General features: G+C 27.7%; 1 protein-coding gene across 6 annotated transcripts in view; it reads left to right on the top strand.

Moving 5' to 3' along the window:
• The window catches only part of Lar (tyrosine-protein phosphatase Lar), a 1,154,003-nt gene that overhangs the window by 1,113,077 nt on the left and 20,498 nt on the right, over positions 1-20,428 (top strand). For all 6 annotated transcript variants that reach the window (XM_075368293.1, XM_075368291.1, XM_075368292.1 and 3 more), the window contains 6 exons: positions 884-1,159; positions 6,590-6,706; positions 9,856-10,050; positions 12,875-13,098; positions 16,717-16,942; positions 18,001-18,201. In XM_075368293.1, the coding sequence (XP_075224408.1) occupies positions 884-1,159; positions 6,590-6,706; positions 9,856-10,050; positions 12,875-13,098; positions 16,717-16,942; positions 18,001-18,201 (1,239 nt within the window). The remainder of the gene's footprint in view (positions 1-883; positions 1,160-6,589; positions 6,707-9,855; positions 10,051-12,874; positions 13,099-16,716; positions 16,943-18,000; positions 18,202-20,428) is intronic.

Here is a 20,428-nt window from a genome sequence, read left to right as displayed (position 1 = left end):
CCTACACTAATGTTTGATTTCAACATTCACTACATTTCTTTGTTCATTTTTTGTTAGCCCCTAAAATGCTCTGAATAATTTATGAGCACCCTTTATTTTTTCTTTGTTAATGTGTTTTCAGTATGTATATGTCAATTATTGTGTTTTATTCACTTTTATTAAATACACTTCAAAAAAACTTGAATGAGTGATATATGCTGTACATTTTTCCTGATATTTTTGGGAACACTGCTTATGAGTTAAGTAGTTGTTCTCTAGACAACTAAAGGAGGAAGCTGGAGTTCTTTTCTTTAAGTTAATTTATAGAAATTTAAAATTATATCATTCAAAGTGTGCTTTTAGATGTAGATTTTCATTTGCATGTAGAAGGTTTACAAACTGGAATCTTTACAAACACAAATGGGCTAACAAATCTATGATGTTATTGATCGGCAAATATACTTTCACTTCAAAAGAAGAGGCAGCTATATATAAGGCTTAAGTAAAATAAAGCTGCTTTAAATAACCAAGAAAGCTGTACATTATCCTATCTGTTCTCTCACATTTGAATATGTTTTTACATTTATTTAAATTTCTGTTCAAATTTCTTTGTATTTAGTTTTTTCTTTTTTGAGTAATAATGATGTGCAGAAGCCCTTTTGAGGCTTAATTTAATCACTTAACATTAACTTAGGCAAGAATTTCACTTAATATAATGAAATATGAGTAAAATAATATGCAAAAGAAATGTGTAAGACCAAACAGGAATTGATCCAAAAACTCACTGCATGTTAGTGATATATGTTATATGTGATATATGTTCATATATGTTATATATATGAATTAAGTTATAGAAGCCAATTATTTTTTTATGGTAAGCTAAGATCTTTTATTTTTTGTACAGATATCATTTGATGCAGTTAAAGAATTCTTAGATTCACAAGGAATGACACAAACACAGATTATACCTCGGCGTACAATACTTCTTGAACCTCATGCAAGATCTCATACTATAAATGAATTATCACCATTTACAACATATAATGTTAATGTAAGTGCCATACCATCAGATCACAGATACCGTCCACCTACTAGAATAACTGTTACGACCCAAATGGCAGCTCCTCAACCCATGGTTAAACCTGATTTTTATGGTGTTGTAAATGGTGAAGAAATTCAGGTATGTATAAAATTCTGATTTTTATTTATTTTTTTATCAAACATTTTGAGGGCACATGTCTCCCTTGTTAGTAATTTTTTTTAAATATTTTTATAATATTTAAAAGTAGGTATTCACTGTAATTTTGTATGTTTATTTGGAATAGTTGTTTCCTGTGTGAATGATGTATTCATTATTTAAATAGCTGTAAAGTACTTAAAAAAGAACTGAACAGTACTGTTTTTATTTATCTAGACAGTCTGAATGCAATACCCTTCTCAAAAGGATTATCTTTTTTGTGGTAATGGTTCATAACTGTAAGACTGTTGCGCTGCTTGCAAATTATGTTAATAGAATTTGTAACAGTGAATGGACACTTGTGTTCATGCTTCTCTAAACACATCCATAAAAACATTGTTTTCCTGGAATCATTCAATTTTTAATTTTACTTTAAGTCATTATAAATTATTGTGGTTGATCCAGAATCACAACTGGGCTTCTACAAAGAAAATGTATGTGTGTATGCATGTTTTTATATATTGAGTATCTGGATTAGACTGATTTCAATAAATTATTTTCTCTGAAGAGATGGAATGTAGTTCTACTTAAACATTTCATTAGCATGAAATCCTTCCAAAAAAAGCAACTGAAAGTGATCTTTTTTTTTCAAAAAGGTAGTTGAAAAAATTGAGAAATAACGTTTTTGAAATTTAGCATTTTATTATTGTACTGTTTAGAAATTATCACTCTTTTTAAAAAAATTATTTCCAGGTACTAAAACAAAACATGTAGTAATAAAGATATTAAAATTATATGAAGTGTTTGTGGGTGTTCAACTTTAATTTTTTTAAAATTATTTAACATTCAATCATGCTTAAAAGTCCCTATCCAAAAGTAGAGGCTTCTGCATTTGGCTTAGACTGGTTACTTTTTCATTTTTCTTATTTTTCATAATTATTTTACACTTTATTAGATTCAATTCTTAATTTTATAATTCAAAAACAGTATACAAAAATAAAAATATAATAAACTCATTATTAAGGAAGCTACAGGAAAATACAAGTTACTAAATAAAATATTACACGTAACATTCTGTATACTTAATTATTTTCTCTACTTTTAGATATTAGTTTCTTTATTTCTCTTTCACTTAAATTTTTTAGTTATCTGTAAGTACATAAATACAATTAATTGTTGAGTTATATTTTATAATCATTACATTTTCATAATTTCTGATTATCTTTCAGTGTCTTTTTTTAATGTATACGCCAAGTAAAATAAATTAAAGCTTTAAGTGACAAATCTGTTGCTTACGAAACCTCTTCATTGTTATACATTTAAAGTATGTGTAGTTTGATATTGATATTTTATACTGATATTTGATTTGTATAATTTTTAACTTAGAAATACATTGTTGTCACAATTGGAGTTAGTTGGAAGAAGGGCCTAGAAATACATTGTTGTCACAATTGAAGAGTTAGTTGGAAGAAGGGCCTAACTAGAATGTTATTTTGTTAAAATTGCATTTGAAATTTTAATGTTGCTGAAAATGTAGATCCTTAAATATTTTGCAGGCATATCTCATTGTTTACTTATATATAAAAAAGTAATATTTAAAAAGTATATTTAAAATAGATAGTTTTAAGTTACTTTACCCTCATAATGAAATAATTCTGACTGAAGACTCGATAAGTAAAATAGCTATATATATATAGGCCTTTCTTCCATAGAACTGATCTTCAAAACTATTAACCATTAAAATACCTGTGATAACAATGAACAGCTCTTGGTTAGAAAATGAATTCCATCTGAATATTGAAAACAATATTAATAATAATGAAAAAAATACCAAATTTACATCAAAATAATACAAATTGCACCTGGTAACAATGATCCACTCTCGATTAGAAAAATAAACATCTTTTTATATTAAAAAAAATATTATAATATTATTAAGAAAATATTACCAAATATTAAAACTTACTTACTCTAATATCAAAACTTACTTGTATTAGAGCACCTTGGTTTATGGCTGGCTAATGCTGTTCACATTTATTGCAATAGTTATGTGGCTTTCTGAAGGAAAAATTGCATTTCTTGTGAAAAAATCTGAAATACATTTTGTATTTCATTAAAACAGAATTCTTTGAATAATATTTGTAACATTTTTTAATAGTTAGATCGGGATTTTCAAAAATTTTTTTTACTTTTTTGTCCACAATAATTGATAATCTGTGTGAGGAATTTAATACAAATGTTATTTTGTTAAATCCCATACTGTAGGGTTTATCTTATGTGGTCTATTTAAATGTATACCACAATTGTCAGTAACCATAAGTTTACCTTCTACAACAGAATTTTGAACAGCTCTAAGTCTTTTGACAGAAATCTGAAATAGTTCAATAAAAAATGAACGGCATACTATCTTTTTTCTGGCTGGAAATGAACAAAATATTTCCAAGCAGTCTGTCTATTTTTACTCTTAACATTTGTGTTTGACCTTTTAACATCTAACTATTCCATAAATTTCATAAGCAATGTATTCTACTTAGAATTACCACCAATGTTCCAAAACAATTTAAATAAATTTTCTTTCTTGTTGTTTAGTAAAAGAAGAATAACAGCTATGTAAACAACAACTCTGCACATGAACAAACTGTTCTCCTTTAATAATATTGCCTTCTTAGTTAACATAACCCTTATCAGAATTACATTTCATTTTTGTTGACTCACATTTCTGTAAGTTTTTATAACCTTTCTTTCTCTTCCCAACATTCGGCTTCTTTTCTTTTATATCTATTTCACTATCGGTATTAGATAACATTATTTAGATAAAACTAAAAACAAAACAACACAGAGTGTAAATAACATTTTAACTGTAATACAAACAATCTCACTCTATGGAAGAAAAGCCTTATAGCAGCTACATAACAGCTGTTGAAACATTGTCAGGAGTGCGAATAAAAATATAATATTTTGTACACATATGTAATAAAAGGCAGGGAATTCAAAGATGCATTCTCTAGAAAAAAGGGCCTAATGAAGTTTATGCCCTTCTTCCATCTAACTCAATTACAACAATTATTTTATTAATTAGCAGTAACCAAAATGTTCTTTTTTTGTACATGTATTCTTCTTATAGTTAAATCCTATGCTTAATAATATTATTAATATTAATATTATAAATTAATAGTAATAATTAATAATTTTAATATTAAATTAATAATAATAATTTATTTTATTAATATTAATAATTATTATGAAGTTTTATGATTTATATGTGTTATAAGTGACAACATGTAATTTATATCAACAGATCTTTAAAATATTTATTAAGAATGAAAAAAAGCAGAGGAAACTGTATTATGATTTCTGAGGACAGAATGCCCTGATCAGAATCAGTTTAGGGGCTTTTACTACTATTAAAAATAATTGTATTGATCCTATTTTGGTGATTAAGCCTAGAACACTCATCTGATCCTGTACTCCTTCATTTCTCATACTTAAAAATTATGTACATTTATATAATTTTTTTTTTTAAATCTCTTAACTCTAATATGAAGTTGAATTAAAATGATAAATATAAAAAATATATTTTAAATTTAATTAGAGTCAAAGATGTTCATTACAAGCGTTACATATTAAAAATTAAAACATTCAAATTGAAATACAATATAACTTAAGAATTTTAGGAACTTCTTGTTTATAATTTAATATGTAATAGTAACTAATAATAACAAATATAATTACTAATGGATTTACATTTTTTTAACATTTTGAGCAAACAAGTTTATTTTGGTGTTCATGACATGAAATTCTTGCATGTGACACAATAGATGTTTTTTTGTGTAATGGCACAAATAACTATATTTTCTTGTCCCTTCTTTAGAGTCATTTCATTTTGAGTACGTGGTTCTTCACCACTTAAAGTTTCTTCAATTATTCTGTGGGTTTGATGTTTTAATGTCAGTGATTACTTTAAAGTTTCTTCAATTATTCTGTGGGTTTGATGTTTTAATGTCAGTGATTACTATCTACTAAGTTTCCAATTGGTCGTTAACAGTTCATATAGTTTTGGTAGAAACATTTGTCTAGACAGTGGTATCGATTTATTCAAATTCTTTTTTACAAAATTTGACAAATAAATTACATGTATTAATTACGCCGATGTTGACCATATTATAAAAATAAAGGCCACCTTTTTGTTTTTTGTCCACAGTTTGTATTGTAGCACATTTGGTCGAACATATCGACAGCCCCTTTCATCTAATTATAAGTTTTGATTATTTCAGGTTTCCCCGAAATATTATCAATTGTTGCATTTTCATGCATTGAAGAAACTAATGTTACTAGTTTGTTCTCTTTTGGTTTATAAGAAGTAGCAGATATGTCATCAAATAGAAACATACTGGATCCTGTTTTTCGGTTTTTGTATTTTATATCTATAAGTTCTGAAGTCAGTTCCTTTTTATTTTTTTCTATTGTCCTAATCATGGTGAGTCCGTAATCATTCAGAAGATGTTTCACAAGTGGCAAGCTCGTAAACCAATTATCAATGGTTATGTTTCTGTGAGATCTTCTTATGCATTTCACTAACTCTTCCACAGAATAGTGATGGCAGGGATATTTGCTGGAACAGTGCCTTTGCCAACAAAGGATTTATTTATGATGTATTTCATAGAATTGTTGCACATCATTATTATTTTAATTCCGTACTTCTCTGGTTTCGATGGTATGTATATCCTAAAGAGACATTGACCATGAAAACCTGGTAATTGTTCATCAGTAGTCAAATATGAACTCTGTCTATAATGTGTTTGACAGGTTTTAATAAATAAATCCCACATTTCTGAAGTAGGAGCAAGTTTGGTGTTTTTCAACCTTTCATTTCTTGTGTCCCTATCATTGAACCTCAAACAGTTAAGTATAAAATGAAACCTATTCTTTGGCATTGTTCCAATAAATTTGTTTCTCTATAATGTGGTATCAAATATTATATTTGTTGATAAGTGGTTTATTTTTATAGCTCCAGTCAAAATTAAAATCCCAAGTAACCCATAAAATTCTTCTTTACAAATTTCATTTAATGTAGAGTTTCCTTGATCATGGTAGTTAAGTTTCTGCCGTGAATTTATGGGGCAGTGATTGGAGGAACCTTAGTCGGATAATGGGGTAAAGCGCGATGAGCTGGGGAGAAGTGTCTACATGTTTGCACCTGCTAGACGTAATTTTTATGTAGATGAGTGTTCCAGGATTAAAGGAAACATTATCAATTCAAGATGGTTCAAAGTAAACAAAATTATATTCATAAATACCATTATCCTTACACAGTTTAATAAACAATTTATTATGTTCCACATTTGACTAATTAGAATTATTTTACTTAATATTGTTATGTTAAGGAGTTTTATATGCATATTTTGTTTTTACTCAAATTTCTTCAATTTTTAGGTTATACTCCCACAAGCATCAGAAGAATATGGACCTATTAGTCATTATTATTTAATTGTTGTACCTGAAGATAAATCAACTATGCACAAAAATCCTGATCAGTTTTCTACTGAAGAGGTAAGTTAACTTTACATTAAATTAAAGATATTATTGTAAACAATATAGTAATATTTGATTTTACCTATGCTGGTTGTAAACCTTTAATCATATATGATCCAATGCAAAATATTTTTTGTGTAACTGCATTTTTGTAGCTAAAGATAAGTGAGAAAAAATATTATTAAAAACTTCAATAATCTTAAAAACAGAGCAAACTTTCTTGTTTCTCAGGGAACAGGTCACTTGTCATGTACAAAAAACTTGAAATAAATATGAAAAACATGCAATATTATGAATGATTAACTAGCTAGTGCAATTGTTCAATCATTTATACTGTTAGTTAAAAGGGGGTTATTTATACTTACCTCTCTACCATATTTTTTTTTAAATCTAATAAAATTATAGTAATATGAATTTTTGAAGATCTTATTGTCATGTCCCAAAAATCCAAAAACGTTACTTAAATTTGAGCATGAAACCTGATAAATGTTGATTTGTTTTGGAACAAATTTAAAGTGAAAGATTGTAACTATTTTATAAAGCTTCATCTTTTTACTGGACAATTTGTTATGGAGTGTAATTTCAACAACAAAATCTTGCATTAATACATGTAGAGAAATTTTATTCAGAAGGAATAAGCCTATTATTATTATTAAATCACCGCATTCTAATGGTAAATATAAAAATAAGTCATGATATCAAATTTTTTATGTTACAAATAGATTTAAACGTAAGCTGTATAAGTTATTGTAAGTTTAAGTAAACGTTTTAAAATAAAGTGCATTTTGGTCTTTTTTTTCTTTATTTGTTTATTAGTTTGTTCAGAAATAATTCACTGATATTCAAATGATTATATATTTTACTATTAAAATGTAGTTATATAAAGGTCAGTGATATTATAACAATACATCATTTTAAGGAATATTATGTCGTAGCAGTTTGTTCACTCATTACTAACAAAAGATTGATAACTTTAATATCATCTTTACTAACATAAATGTTTTTATTAAAAAAGTAATATTAGACAATTTTTGTTATCATTACATACATGGAATTAAATGCCATTTCACAAAACAGTGCAGCAGATATAAATATGAATTCAGCATGTGTGTGATTTATATCTCAGTAGTTTATGCTGAATCATTCTGTCATTCACTCGTGCAAGTACATTTATTTTTTTAATAATGCACTGTAAGTTATCACTTATCTGGTGCCATGGCATGCTGATGATAAGCAATTAAAAGTTTTTGCTGGATCTTTTATTCATGTTTAATAATGATAACATCATTCATAATGCTCCACACCATTCACTTCAGTGAAAGAAAGAAGTTCAGTCTGTGTTGTTCCATACAGTAAAACACAATTTTATAGTTCATTTTTATAACAGTTTTATTCAGTGATTTTTTTCATTAATTTTAATTTACCTTGTCTATGTTTTAATGCCAATCGGGTTTTAACAATGAGTGATTCACCGTGAAACATAAACCATGAAAACCCTTAATTAGCTCTGAAAAAAAATAATCAGCAATGTGTGTCTATATATGATCTTAAAACAAGATAATCGTGAAACTGCAGTCAGAGACATTGTTTGGAAAGCAAGTAGTGCAACAGGCATTAGCAAAAGAACATTTTTCAATATAATAACAAAAAAACAAAATTGATATAAACATGTTAACCCTAAAGAGACTCGAAAGTGTGTGAAAACGATTGAAAAGTTGGATGATTTTACTAAAGCAACTATCAGAAAAAAAGTTCATTTGTTTTATTTCAATAACGAGCTTCCCAGCTTAAACAGAATATTAAATGGCATGAATGCTGATTATGAACTGCCAAATTTTTCTAGTAGTACATTACATTTTGTTTAAAAACAACGATTTTCATTTTAATGTCCAGAAAAAATAATTTATTGATTGAACGTGAAGATATTATTTCATGGCATAGGGAATATTTAAGAAAAATTAAGCGATTTTGTGAAGAGGATAAGACAATTTATTACATAAATGAAACTTGGGTTAATGTGGGACATGTTTATTTAAGGTCAACTTGGGGAATTAGACAATTTATTTATAAATTAAGAAATATTATATTTGCCTGGTATTCACCAAAGCATCTTTGTTATGGTTGCCCCTTTATAGAATGCAAATATAATGATTTGTTTTGCACCCTGATAGCTACATTTGAATACACCCTTTTCATTCTATTCACTAACTTTTTCATTTTATGAGCCATTTCATATTCTTTGTTCACCAGTAGACCAACCTACTGGTTGGTCTACTGGTGAATGCATCTTCGCAAATCAGCTGATTTAGAAGTCAAGAGTTCCAACGTTCAAATCCTAGTAAAGGCAGTTACTTTTATACGGATTTAAATACTAGATCATAATGTTGTTTGATGGTTGGGTTTCAATTAACCACACTTATCAGAAATGGTTGGCCTGAGACTGTGCAAGACTACACTTCCCTTATACTCATACATATCATCCTCATTCATCCTCTGAAGTTTTAGCTGTTGTCATTTTATTCATAATTTTTATGCCTTTCATTTTCTAGGTTAAAATTATTTGAGATATTCTTGGTGTTGTGGAACCATCAAGTTGCATGACATTGTAGTTTACTGTCCAAATCCCTACTGTATTTTTAAAATGAAAAAAATAATAAATAATTTGTTGGATGCTTGGTTCTGCTTCCCATCTATTATTTTTTGTTGCTTCTAATGTAATTACAACTCTCTGGCCTGGCAAATCTAAGGTGAAACACAATGAAATGTACCCTATCACATCATGAACAAGAGAAGCTCATGTCCTGATTAAATTAACTTATACTGACAACTTCTGCCTAGAGATTCTTATAATTTACATTAGATTATTAAAAGATTTCAACTTTTTATCATGTTTATATGTATATTTAATTATTATAATACCACTCTGCTAACCTCCATTGGAGGTGTAACATGTTTGCCTTTTATTCATAAGGTTTGAATCCCAGTCAGGCTTGAAATCTTTCTCATTCTATAAGATTTCCATATCATTCCCTCCCTCTATTTAAAAAAAAAAATTATTTTTAAAATACAGATTGCTCATAAAAAATATTATTTAATATTATACTAGAAATTGACCAATTAATGACTAGGTTTTAAAATTTTAATGAGTTTTCACTTTTATTTTACAGATGATTGCAAACAAAGGTGGTAAAAATGAAAAGGATCGTGCTCCTTATATAGCTGCTAAGTTTCCTCAAAGAAGTATTCCTTATACATTTGATCTTGGTTCTGGTGAAATATATGAAGGCTTTGTGAACCGAAAACTTAATCGCACACAGCGATATCGTATATTTGTCCGTGCAATTGTAGATACTCCTCAGAAGGTAATATATGCAATTTTTGTCTCAGTTTATAATTCCATTGCTATGTTTTTATTTCTTGAACCTTATAATATAACTATTATGTGATTCTGTGTTTCTGATGTTTGTTTTTATCTTTCTTAAATTACTTAAATATTTGTTTAATTTTTCTTTCTCATCTCTAACATTCAGTTTAATTTTTAGAATAGGTTGTTTCATCACATGATCAATTTAAATTATTTTGGCTAAAATCTCCTGTGTTTCTTTTATTAAATAAATAACTAACAAATAAATGTTAATTGTCAAGGTGTCAATGTTGAATTGATATCTTGGCAATCAGTATATTTTGAATGCTTAATCTCTAGTATTTAATAACCAATCCTGTGTAGGAAATCATCATAGAGACAAAATTTAGAAAAAAAGATTAAGATAAAGAAGAAAGATATTAAATAAGACAGGGATAAGGAAATTAAAAAAAAATTTTAATTATAAACAATCTTTTAAAAACGTGCCATTAATTTTTAACAGAATTAACAATTGTGTGAAACATAATTATTTGAAGGCAGACAGGTTTAAAAAAATTTAGACATTCATAATTATATTATATTAATGCAACAGGTAGGTTTGTGAAGTGCGTTGAATTGTAGTACAAGTAGAGCGATGGTGAAGTTCATGCCAGATGAAATATTACATAAGTTTAGGGAGAATATACTACATGATGTTAGTGCCTGTGGTAATAAACGTTTTTTTTAAAATTAAAACAATTTTTAGTGAAAAATGTTTTTCATTCCCTCAAAGATTTCCTTTTCCTCTTTAATAATAAGTACTGTAAATAGTTTTAAGTTTAGGATTGGATTTAAATTAAAACTCCAGTTTGACTGCAATCAGTTATCTGTGTCAGCTGGTAATAAAAAATGCAATATTAATATGTTCCAGATTCAAGTAAGTTGATCATTTCTTCTGGATATTTGGAAAATTAGCTGCTAGATTCTGGATTGCACAAATTATTTTTTATTATCCTGACAGTTTATGTATTGAACCTATATTATTATCATTTTATGCTCTGAAAAATTAATAAAAAAATTAATTAGTATCTAATAAATATGAATGTGAAAAAAAAAACAATATGAATATAATAAAATCATCATTTGTTGAGGTAGACAGGCGCCTACTATGAGTGTCATTTTCAACATTAAGACAACTATTACTTATAGTTAGCTTATGCTAATCATAAATCCTTGTTTTCTTCACTGCCAGTGCTACATTCAAGCAGTTAAATAATATATTTGAAGGGATTTTAAGCAAAACGTAAAATTTAATATTTTTTTTTGTTCAGTTGACATTTTTCACTGCAACATACACAATACAAAACAACCTGCTATAATATTATTGTAAGTGAAATAGGAAACATGTGATGCAACTACATTGTGACATCATGAGTGCTGCCAACATAAAAATAAAAAAATTCCTTGTTACAATTGCTATTTAAGATTGTATGAGGCAATACGAGAATATTTATAAATCTACCTTATCTACAAAATCAGTTAATACTATCATTTAAAAATTTGCTTTTCTACAAAAATGGTCTTCCAATGATCTATATAGTTTAAAGTAATTATGGGCCTAAGCTTGAACCTACAGGACACAGAGTTTAATGAGAAACTATTTAGAATTATATTTGATTCCATCCTTATAATTAATTGTTCTCTAACAGTCGTGTAGATAAGATCAAAAGAGCTTTTAAATCCACCATCAAAGTTGCAATATTCTAATTTTTTTAATAGTAAATGGCTTGCTGTCAAAACCTGTATAAATTACGGAAGACTCTGGGAGAGTAAACAGTTTGTCCAGATGCATAGATACTTTATTTATGAAACCAATAATTGTAGCGTTAGCCCATTTCTAAAACCAAACTATTATGGATACAGAATCTCTTCTTGATTCAATAATTGAATGAATCCAACTACAGTTATACCTTCAAATAATTTTTATTTAAAAGATAAAAGTGATATAGTTTGGATTTTCTTTTGTTGTAAACAGAACCAGTTTTTTGTGTAAAGGAATTAGAAATTAAACACAGATACACAATGTACCTGTTATATTTTGTGTATTATATGCATGTTTAAGGAAATATTAATTATTTTCATGTCAACTATTTAATTGTGCTTGTTTTTATTTAGTATTAATTGTATTCTTTAGCCTTTAAAGTACAGAATTTTAAAATAAGACTGACTTAAAGAACTAATTGGATCCCAAGAAATTGCAGAAAGAATCTTATTTAGTAGTAGTATTATTTTTACTTTGCAACAGCATTTCTCCCTGAATAATATTTTAATCAGTTTTATTCAATACTTCCATTCTATTTGAATTTGTATGTTTTACACAGACTCACAAATATATCATTAGATATTGTTCATTGTAAAACCATTAGTTTGTACAATAATAAAACATATAAAAATATGTATTTACTACACTTATATACTTGTAATGTTTTATTAACAAGTATTTTTTTTTTTAAACTAACATCTGTATTTACATAAGACATGTGTACAATCTTGTGCAATTTCATCCACTGTTTTCTTTTGTTTTAACTTTTGAATGATGAAGCTTTTAATTGCTATCTTTGCCTAAATTTTCCATTAAATTTACTTTATGCTTAACATCAGTCTTTTTAAGCTATTCTTTCTTATATATAGTAAAAAATACAAATGTTTTTGTTAGATTTTATTACGAGACAACTACATAACAAGAAGTATCAGTAACATATAACAATTTAAAAGTAATTTTACATGATAAATACTTCATTAAATTATTTTTGATGAATTTTTTAATTTATCTGTTTCAACAGCATCTTTTTACATCAAGTCCATTCTCAGAGTTACTTGCGTTAGATATGCGAGAAGTGCCTCCTGGTGATCCACCACGTCGTCCCAATCCTAATATACCTGCTGAAAACTCTGAAGTTAGTGTTAATAGAAATACTGAGGAAGCTGGCATGGTTTGGGTCATCGGTCCTATTATCGCAGCTTTAATGCTATCTATCTGCCTTGTTTTGCTTTTTATCGTAAAAAAGTAAGTTAAATGTTACTACTGTTTATAGAAATAGTTTTTTTTTAAACAATGAAAGAATCAATATACTGTTATTTGTTTAGTTTCAATGTAATTTTTAGTTTCTGCTAAAGGGACAAAAATATTCATGAAATTATTCTTATTTTACAAGTCTTTGTACACATGGAAACCTCTTGAAATATACCTTATTACCTTTTTTGAGATTCTGATTTAGAATATTAAAAAATGAGAAATATATTTTTAGCACTTATAGAAATAGAATTTTTTTTCATAATATTTTTGTCATTCGTGTAAAGTTAAGTAAAAAAAGTCTCATTCATTTTTTTTAGGAAATAATTCATAAAAGTTATATAATTAACACAATCCTTTTATCAGAATAAAAAAAATTAGCAAAATTAGTGCCTCTTTTATCCAAACTCATCTCTATTTTTCAAATCTCTTTTATCCAAACTTATCTCTGTTTATCCAAACAAAACATAGGGTATTGCAAATGACTTATGAAGATGTACAAAATATAATCTACATTAAAGAGTCTGTCACATCTTCAAACAGCTTGTGAAAATACTGTAATGTAATAAATGAATAATGTAATAATTGTGTACCACACACATACTTTTCATAAGATTGTACATACTTTTCATAAGTTTGATCCCTATAAGTTTATACAAATTTATATGCAGAGCAGTAAAATTAATTCATTATTTACTAAATAAAATGTATTATTAAGAAAACAAACTCAGAGAAAACTTTTATATACTACTTTTCTTTTTATATTAATTTAATTTTTTGTTATTTATTGCAGTAGCTTCCATTTAATTAAATAAAATACACATTTTTATTCTGACTGGTACACAGTAATACATTATATAGATCATGTCAGGAATGTGTACAATTAATTTTGGGACAAAAAATAGGTTCAAAATGATTAAAGTTCATAATTATTATTTTTTTAGTCATGATAAGAAAGCAGGAGAAGATAAATGTGAAGAATAGAGAACAATTAGCTTAACTAGCCTTGCATCAAAAATCTTAAATAGAATTCTGTACAGAAGAATGGTCAGGATAGTGGAAGAAGTGTTAGGAGAAGACCAATTTGGTTTCAGGAAAAGTATAGAGACAAGGGAAGCAATTTTAGGCCTCAGATTAATATTAGAAGGAAGATTAAAGAAAAAAAAACCAACATACTTGGCATTTATAGACCTACAAAAGGCATTCAATAACGTAGACTGGAATAAAATGTTCAGCATTTAAAAAAAATTATGGTTCAAATTCAGAGATAGAAGAACTATTGCTAACATTTACAGGAACCAAACAGCAACAGTAATAATGGAAGAACATAAGAAAGAAGCCGTAATAAGAAAGGGAGTCCAACAAGGACTCCCTATCCCAATTACTTTTTAATCTTTACATAGAACTAGCAATTAATGATGTTAAAGAATAATTTAGATCTGGAGTAACAGTACAAGGTGAAAAGATAAAGATGCTACGATTTGCTGATGATATAGTAATTCTAGCTAAGAGTAAAACAGATTTAGAAGAAACAGTGAACGGCATGGATGAAGTCCTACGCAAGAAATACCACATGAAAATAAACAAGAACAAAACGAAAGTAATGAAATGTAAGAGAAATAATGAAGATGGACCACTGAATGTGAAAATAGGAAGAGAAAATATTATGGAGGTAGAAGAATTTTGTTATTTGGGAAGTAGAATTACTAAAGATGGACGAAGCAGGACTGACATAAAATTCCGAATAGCACAGGGGAAACGAGCTTTCACTGAGAAATATATGTTTACATCAAAAATTAATTTAAATGTCAGGAAAAGATTTTTGAAAGTATATGTTTCAAGCGTCGCTTTGTATGGAAGTGAAACTTGGACGATCGGAGTACCTGAGAAGAAAAGATTAGAAGCTTTTGAAATGTGGTGCTATAGGAGAATGTTAAAAATCAAGTGGGTGGATAAAGTGACGAATGAAGAGGTGTTGCGTCAAATCGATGAAGAAATAAGCATTTGGAAAACTATAGTTAAAAGAACAGACTTATAGGCCACATATTAAGACATCCTGCAATAGTCGCTTTAATATTAGAGGGTCAGGTAGAAGGAAAAAATTGTTAGGCAGGCAACGTTTGGAATATGTAAAACAAATTGTTAGGGATGTGGGATGTAGAGGGTATACCAAAATGAAACGACTAGCACTAGATAGGGAATCTTGAGAGTTGCATCAAACCAGTCAAATGACTGAAGACAAAAAAAAAATTATTATTAACATAAACACATGAAATAATTTTTATGTGAGTACATTATTTTCATGAAGGTATTAATTACAAAAAATAACTATAAAACAATTCCAAATTCTGAAGGCTTTATTAAAAATTATTTGAGCCTGTTTATATATACTTACATAGAATGAAGAAAATTCAGAGTTTTTAAAATATTCAACTGGTATTAAACAATTATCAGCAGAATTTCAAATGACAATGAGTGCAAAATAAATTCATTTCTTGAAAGCCAAAGAATTATGTTTATTTTTACAAAAATAGTTTCCCTTGATTGATTTGGTAGAGATATCATTATTTTTTTAAGAATAAGTATTATTATTTTTATCAAAGATAGCATATTTATAAATATAAGCACAGGAATAAGTTAATGTATTTCATTTTCTAATATTGGTAGACACAATTAATACTTATGGGTGCAAATCCTAATTTCACAACCTATTTTTATTGGGTTGTTCTAACAACAGTTAGAACACCTCAAGAAAACATATCATTTAATAAAACACCCAGAAATTTTGTTTTAGGGGCAACAGAAATACTATTGTTATCATTAATGGAATTGTGTCTATGCGATCAGCAATATTACATCCACCTGAGCAATGCAAAGGTTTTACTCATATTTACAGTTAGATGATTATAGGCCACTTAATGAACAATTTTTTGAACTGCTATTGTAAAATCTTCAATTACTTTTAAATAATTATCAGATATAAATACAGTTGTCATCTGCGAATAGTATAACAATGAATGGTTCAAGATTTTGAGAACGGTTTTTAATAAACAATAGGAAAAGCAAGAAACCAAGGACATTTTCTTGTGGCACTCCAGGTTCAATATCTTGAAGTAAAGAACTAGATTTTACATGTGTATTTTTAAAAAAAAAAGATGAAATTTCAATGCTAGTTTACAGTTGGTAAGGTATGATTTTAATGTTAAGCAGCTCTTCTGATATCATAGCTAATAGATTTTTTATCAGTAAAAAATTTGAAACTAACTCAAAAACTTTCTTTACTAAATTCACAAAAAAAAATTGAAATGCAGTTTTTTGTTTTCTACTCAGTTTAAAATATTTTTCAAAAACAGGGAAACAGCTGTATCAGTAGACAATTTTTTCATAAGGTCATAGTGAAAGTTTATTATTACATTAATGTATTCCATTCTTTTATTTGGAAAATAATTTTTTGTTAAGTGAAATTTTTTTTTAACAAGGTAAACAGCATTCCTTTTAAAGGTACATTATTACTTTGGATTGCTAGAAGTGGCTCATGTGGATTTGCTTTTCAGATTCTCTTCTTAGAAATTCAAACTAAGAAATTCATTCACTTTAATAATATTTTTACAGAAGAAGACAGCCATGTAAAGCACCTGATCAAGCAGCTGTTACACGGCCTTTAATGAGTGGTGAAGTTGCAACATGTCATGCACCTACTGATCCAGTTGAAATGCGTAGAATCAATTTCCAAACACCTGGAATGATATCTCATCCACCAATACCAATATCTGAATTGGCAAATCATATTGAACGACTTAAAGCTAATGACAATCACAAATTTTCTCAGGAGTATGAGGTAAGTCTTACATATAATGTGTAATAAAACTTTGAGTATTACAGTGTTTGTTTATTATTATTAATATGTATTAATTGTTAATACTAATAACAAATTCGTAATGATTATTAAGTCATGAAGTAGTTATGATGGAAGTTTTAAAGATTTTTTTTAGTCCTCAGTAACTTTTTTATTAGAAGAAATAAAAATTAACTGGTAATTAAATTCAATTTTTACTTTAACACAGAATGGTTTATTAACAAATTATATGCTTTTTAATTCTTATTTTAAATCGTTTACTCTTATTAAAATTGAAGGTGAAAAAACAAGAATATTTGTATAGTATTCCTAACTACAAGTAATTTTTCTATAAACTTATATCAGTACTATAGACAACAATTTAATCTCGATACTAAATTTTTTTCTATAAAAAATGAAATAAAGTATATTTTTTTGTCTACTTTTAAATGTAATTTGGCTTTAAACCAATGTGAAACACAAAAATTCAGCCTATCAACTAAGCTAATCTTATCTAACTGTTCTTCATTCCGCCTGTTTGAAACTTTTACAAAAAAAAATAATAGTGTAAGTATTCACAAAGTACATACTTGTTTATTCAATTTCTTTTTTTGTAATTCTTAATGCAGTGTTATAACGTAATTGTTTTCTTTTTAAATTAATTTTGTGTTACATGAATTACTAATCATAGTTATATATAATATGTATTATTTAAGAGTAATTTTATTTTGTAAATAATGTAAATTTTTTTTATTTATATAAAGTTTTGAAATGCCTGTTCTATTTTCCATCAACTCTCATCTTTGTCATAATCATTTTTTCCAACTCCTAAAGGATTACATAAGTTCTACTGTAAATTATATGTTTAAGATTTTATCTACAGTTTTCTAGTAGATAACTTTCTTCATAATTTTCCCTAAAAAATTTCACAAGAAAGCATTTGGTTTCTGAGTCTCTAGAATCAACATTGTAAAGTTAAGATGATTAAGATTTTTTCTTGTATTATTGCATAATTGTAGCTAGTTAATTATTCTTTTAGTAATAAATAATTTTCTTTTTAGTCTATTGAACCTGGGCAACAGTTTACTTGGGACCATTCAAACATGGAAGTAAATAAGCCAAAGAATAGATATGCAAATGTAATTGCTTATGATCATTCAAGAGTCATTCTTCAGCCAGTGGAAGGTGTACTTGGTAGTGATTATATAAATGCTAATTACTGTGATGGTTATCGTAAACACAATGCTTATGTGGCTACTCAGGTAATTTTAGTTATAATTATTTATTTTTTTAATATAATATTGTAATAGATCTTTTTCAAATTATTTTTAATACATAGTCTGTTATTTTAGATATTTAATTATTTGCAATAAAAGCTTCTCTATAATCCCAGTTTTTATCACTTTAATAGAACCTAACTGATAACTATGACCCAAAGAGCTAAAGCTGTTGTAGCTGGTTAGCAGCAACAGTAGTTCACTTGAATTAAATAATTACTATATGATATTTAAGCCATCTATGCAAGCTCATATTGTATAGTGAAACACCTTTTTTATTGCACATTAAAATTGAACAATTTGTAAATTTAATGACAGATTTGTGATTATATTTACAAATACTTGCAATCAGATGCTAGTATGAAGGTTGAATGCACGTAACAACCACTTCATTTCATACAGAAATTTCTGGTCAACTTAATAATATGCTACAAAGTTTATAATTTATTAGTGGTTGTAATTTGACATTAATCTATAGTTGCTAAAAGGAAATGAATAAATAATTTATATTTTTATGAAGACTGTTCAGAACTGAATTTTATAAAAAACTACTTTTACTTCCATACGTAGTAATTAATTATATTAATCCCTTATCTAGTATTATTTCTTATTGTACAAATCTTATATTTCTTATCCCCTTAATTGTATTAATCTAACTAGTCTATCACTCTCAGATTTTTTTTCCAATCATTTTGATGCACCCTAATGCCCTATTTGTGAAATGGTGTATAGTTTCTATAGAAAAATTTTTTATACATTAAGGGTGCATTATCCATATCTTGTTCGTCTAGCAATAAGAATCCTCTTTTCCTTACTTTTTACAACCATTTTATTGCCATTACGTTAAGGGGTTTATTAATTACTTCACCACATTTTGAATGCTTTGTTGAACCTTAGCTTGATTTTCCTATCTTTCCAATTTAGATTGTGATCATTAAGTTGACTTCAGAGAAAGTGCGGGAAATTGAACAACATGGCAATGCTTTGTGGCAGGCCAGATGGAATGAGCCCACATGCATGACCTCTTCCAGATCATGCATGCAGGCTATATACATGACCTCTTTACAGATGTTGCTGGTTTGCAGGACACCTCTTGGGTACACCCTGATAAGTATGTGATGCAATTTCTTTCTGGGCACGGTATGGGCAATCGTTGAGAATTTTGTCATTTACTTGGCAAGGGAAAGGATTATCGAAAGGGTTTAGGGTTCCGCTTGAATTTGCCTTATCCTACGTCTTGTTGTTTTTTTTTATCTTGTCTTATAGTTTATGTTTTGTTATTGTTTCATGTTTTCGTGTTATGTTTTCTACTAACATTGTGTGCTGAACTCAACTTTTTCTTATTTAGGGTAGACAGTTATGATTTCAGTTCCTTTTAATTGTCTATTCAGTCTTGTTAAAGACTTAGACTTCTATTTTGTTTTTAAAGTGTTATCTAGTAGGTAGTAATACACAGATGGGAATTTCACATCTGGCATTTACATCAGTGGCATCCTGACTGAGACAATAATAAGGCTGGAGATGCCTTTTGCTGAGGTTTTGAAGATAACCTTTGGTAAAGCCCATTGGAGCTGGGTATGGAGGGGGTGGCATGGTGACTGAAATTGTCACATGGAGGGTGTTTTCCCCTATAGGATCAGGATGATGATCGCAAACTGATCGAAGATGCAAAAAAATAAAAAAATTATTATCAACATTCATATTCGTTTTAATTACACAAGCTTTCCCCCTCATTTTTAAATGCACAGATTCATGAGACCATTATTAGATTGAACAAACAACAAATTTGCTTAACCTTAACTATTAAACTAATTTGCTCTGTTAACTTTAACTACAATTTTTCATTTATATCCACATATACAAAAATTAATTTTATATTTGTCTTTTTACAGACCATCATAATATGCATATGCATTGCTAAAATTAATTAAATATTTACTTTTTCACTCAGAGCAGTTACAACATGTTCATGTGTATACTAAATAGAGAATCAGCACTATGCATGATTGCATAAAAACATTATTTTGTAATAGAACTGTATTTTCAAGTCCGTAACACAAGTATTTAGTGTACTACAAGAATTTTGAAAACCAGCCTTATTTAACAAAAAATAGAGTTGCAGCATTACTGTATCTGCTGTGATTGTTATATTCTAGTCATATAATTTCATTAACATTTGGAGTCAGTAATAATTTTCTGGGATTTTTCAGAG

Source organism: Lycorma delicatula, chromosome 6 (genome assembly GCF_047948215.1).
Source record: "Lycorma delicatula isolate Av1 chromosome 6, ASM4794821v1, whole genome shotgun sequence".
NCBI classification, from domain to species: domain Eukaryota; kingdom Metazoa; phylum Arthropoda; class Insecta; order Hemiptera; family Fulgoridae; genus Lycorma; species Lycorma delicatula.
The sequence above is the reverse complement of the archived record's forward strand: the minus strand, read 5'-3'. Positions and strand labels throughout refer to the sequence as shown.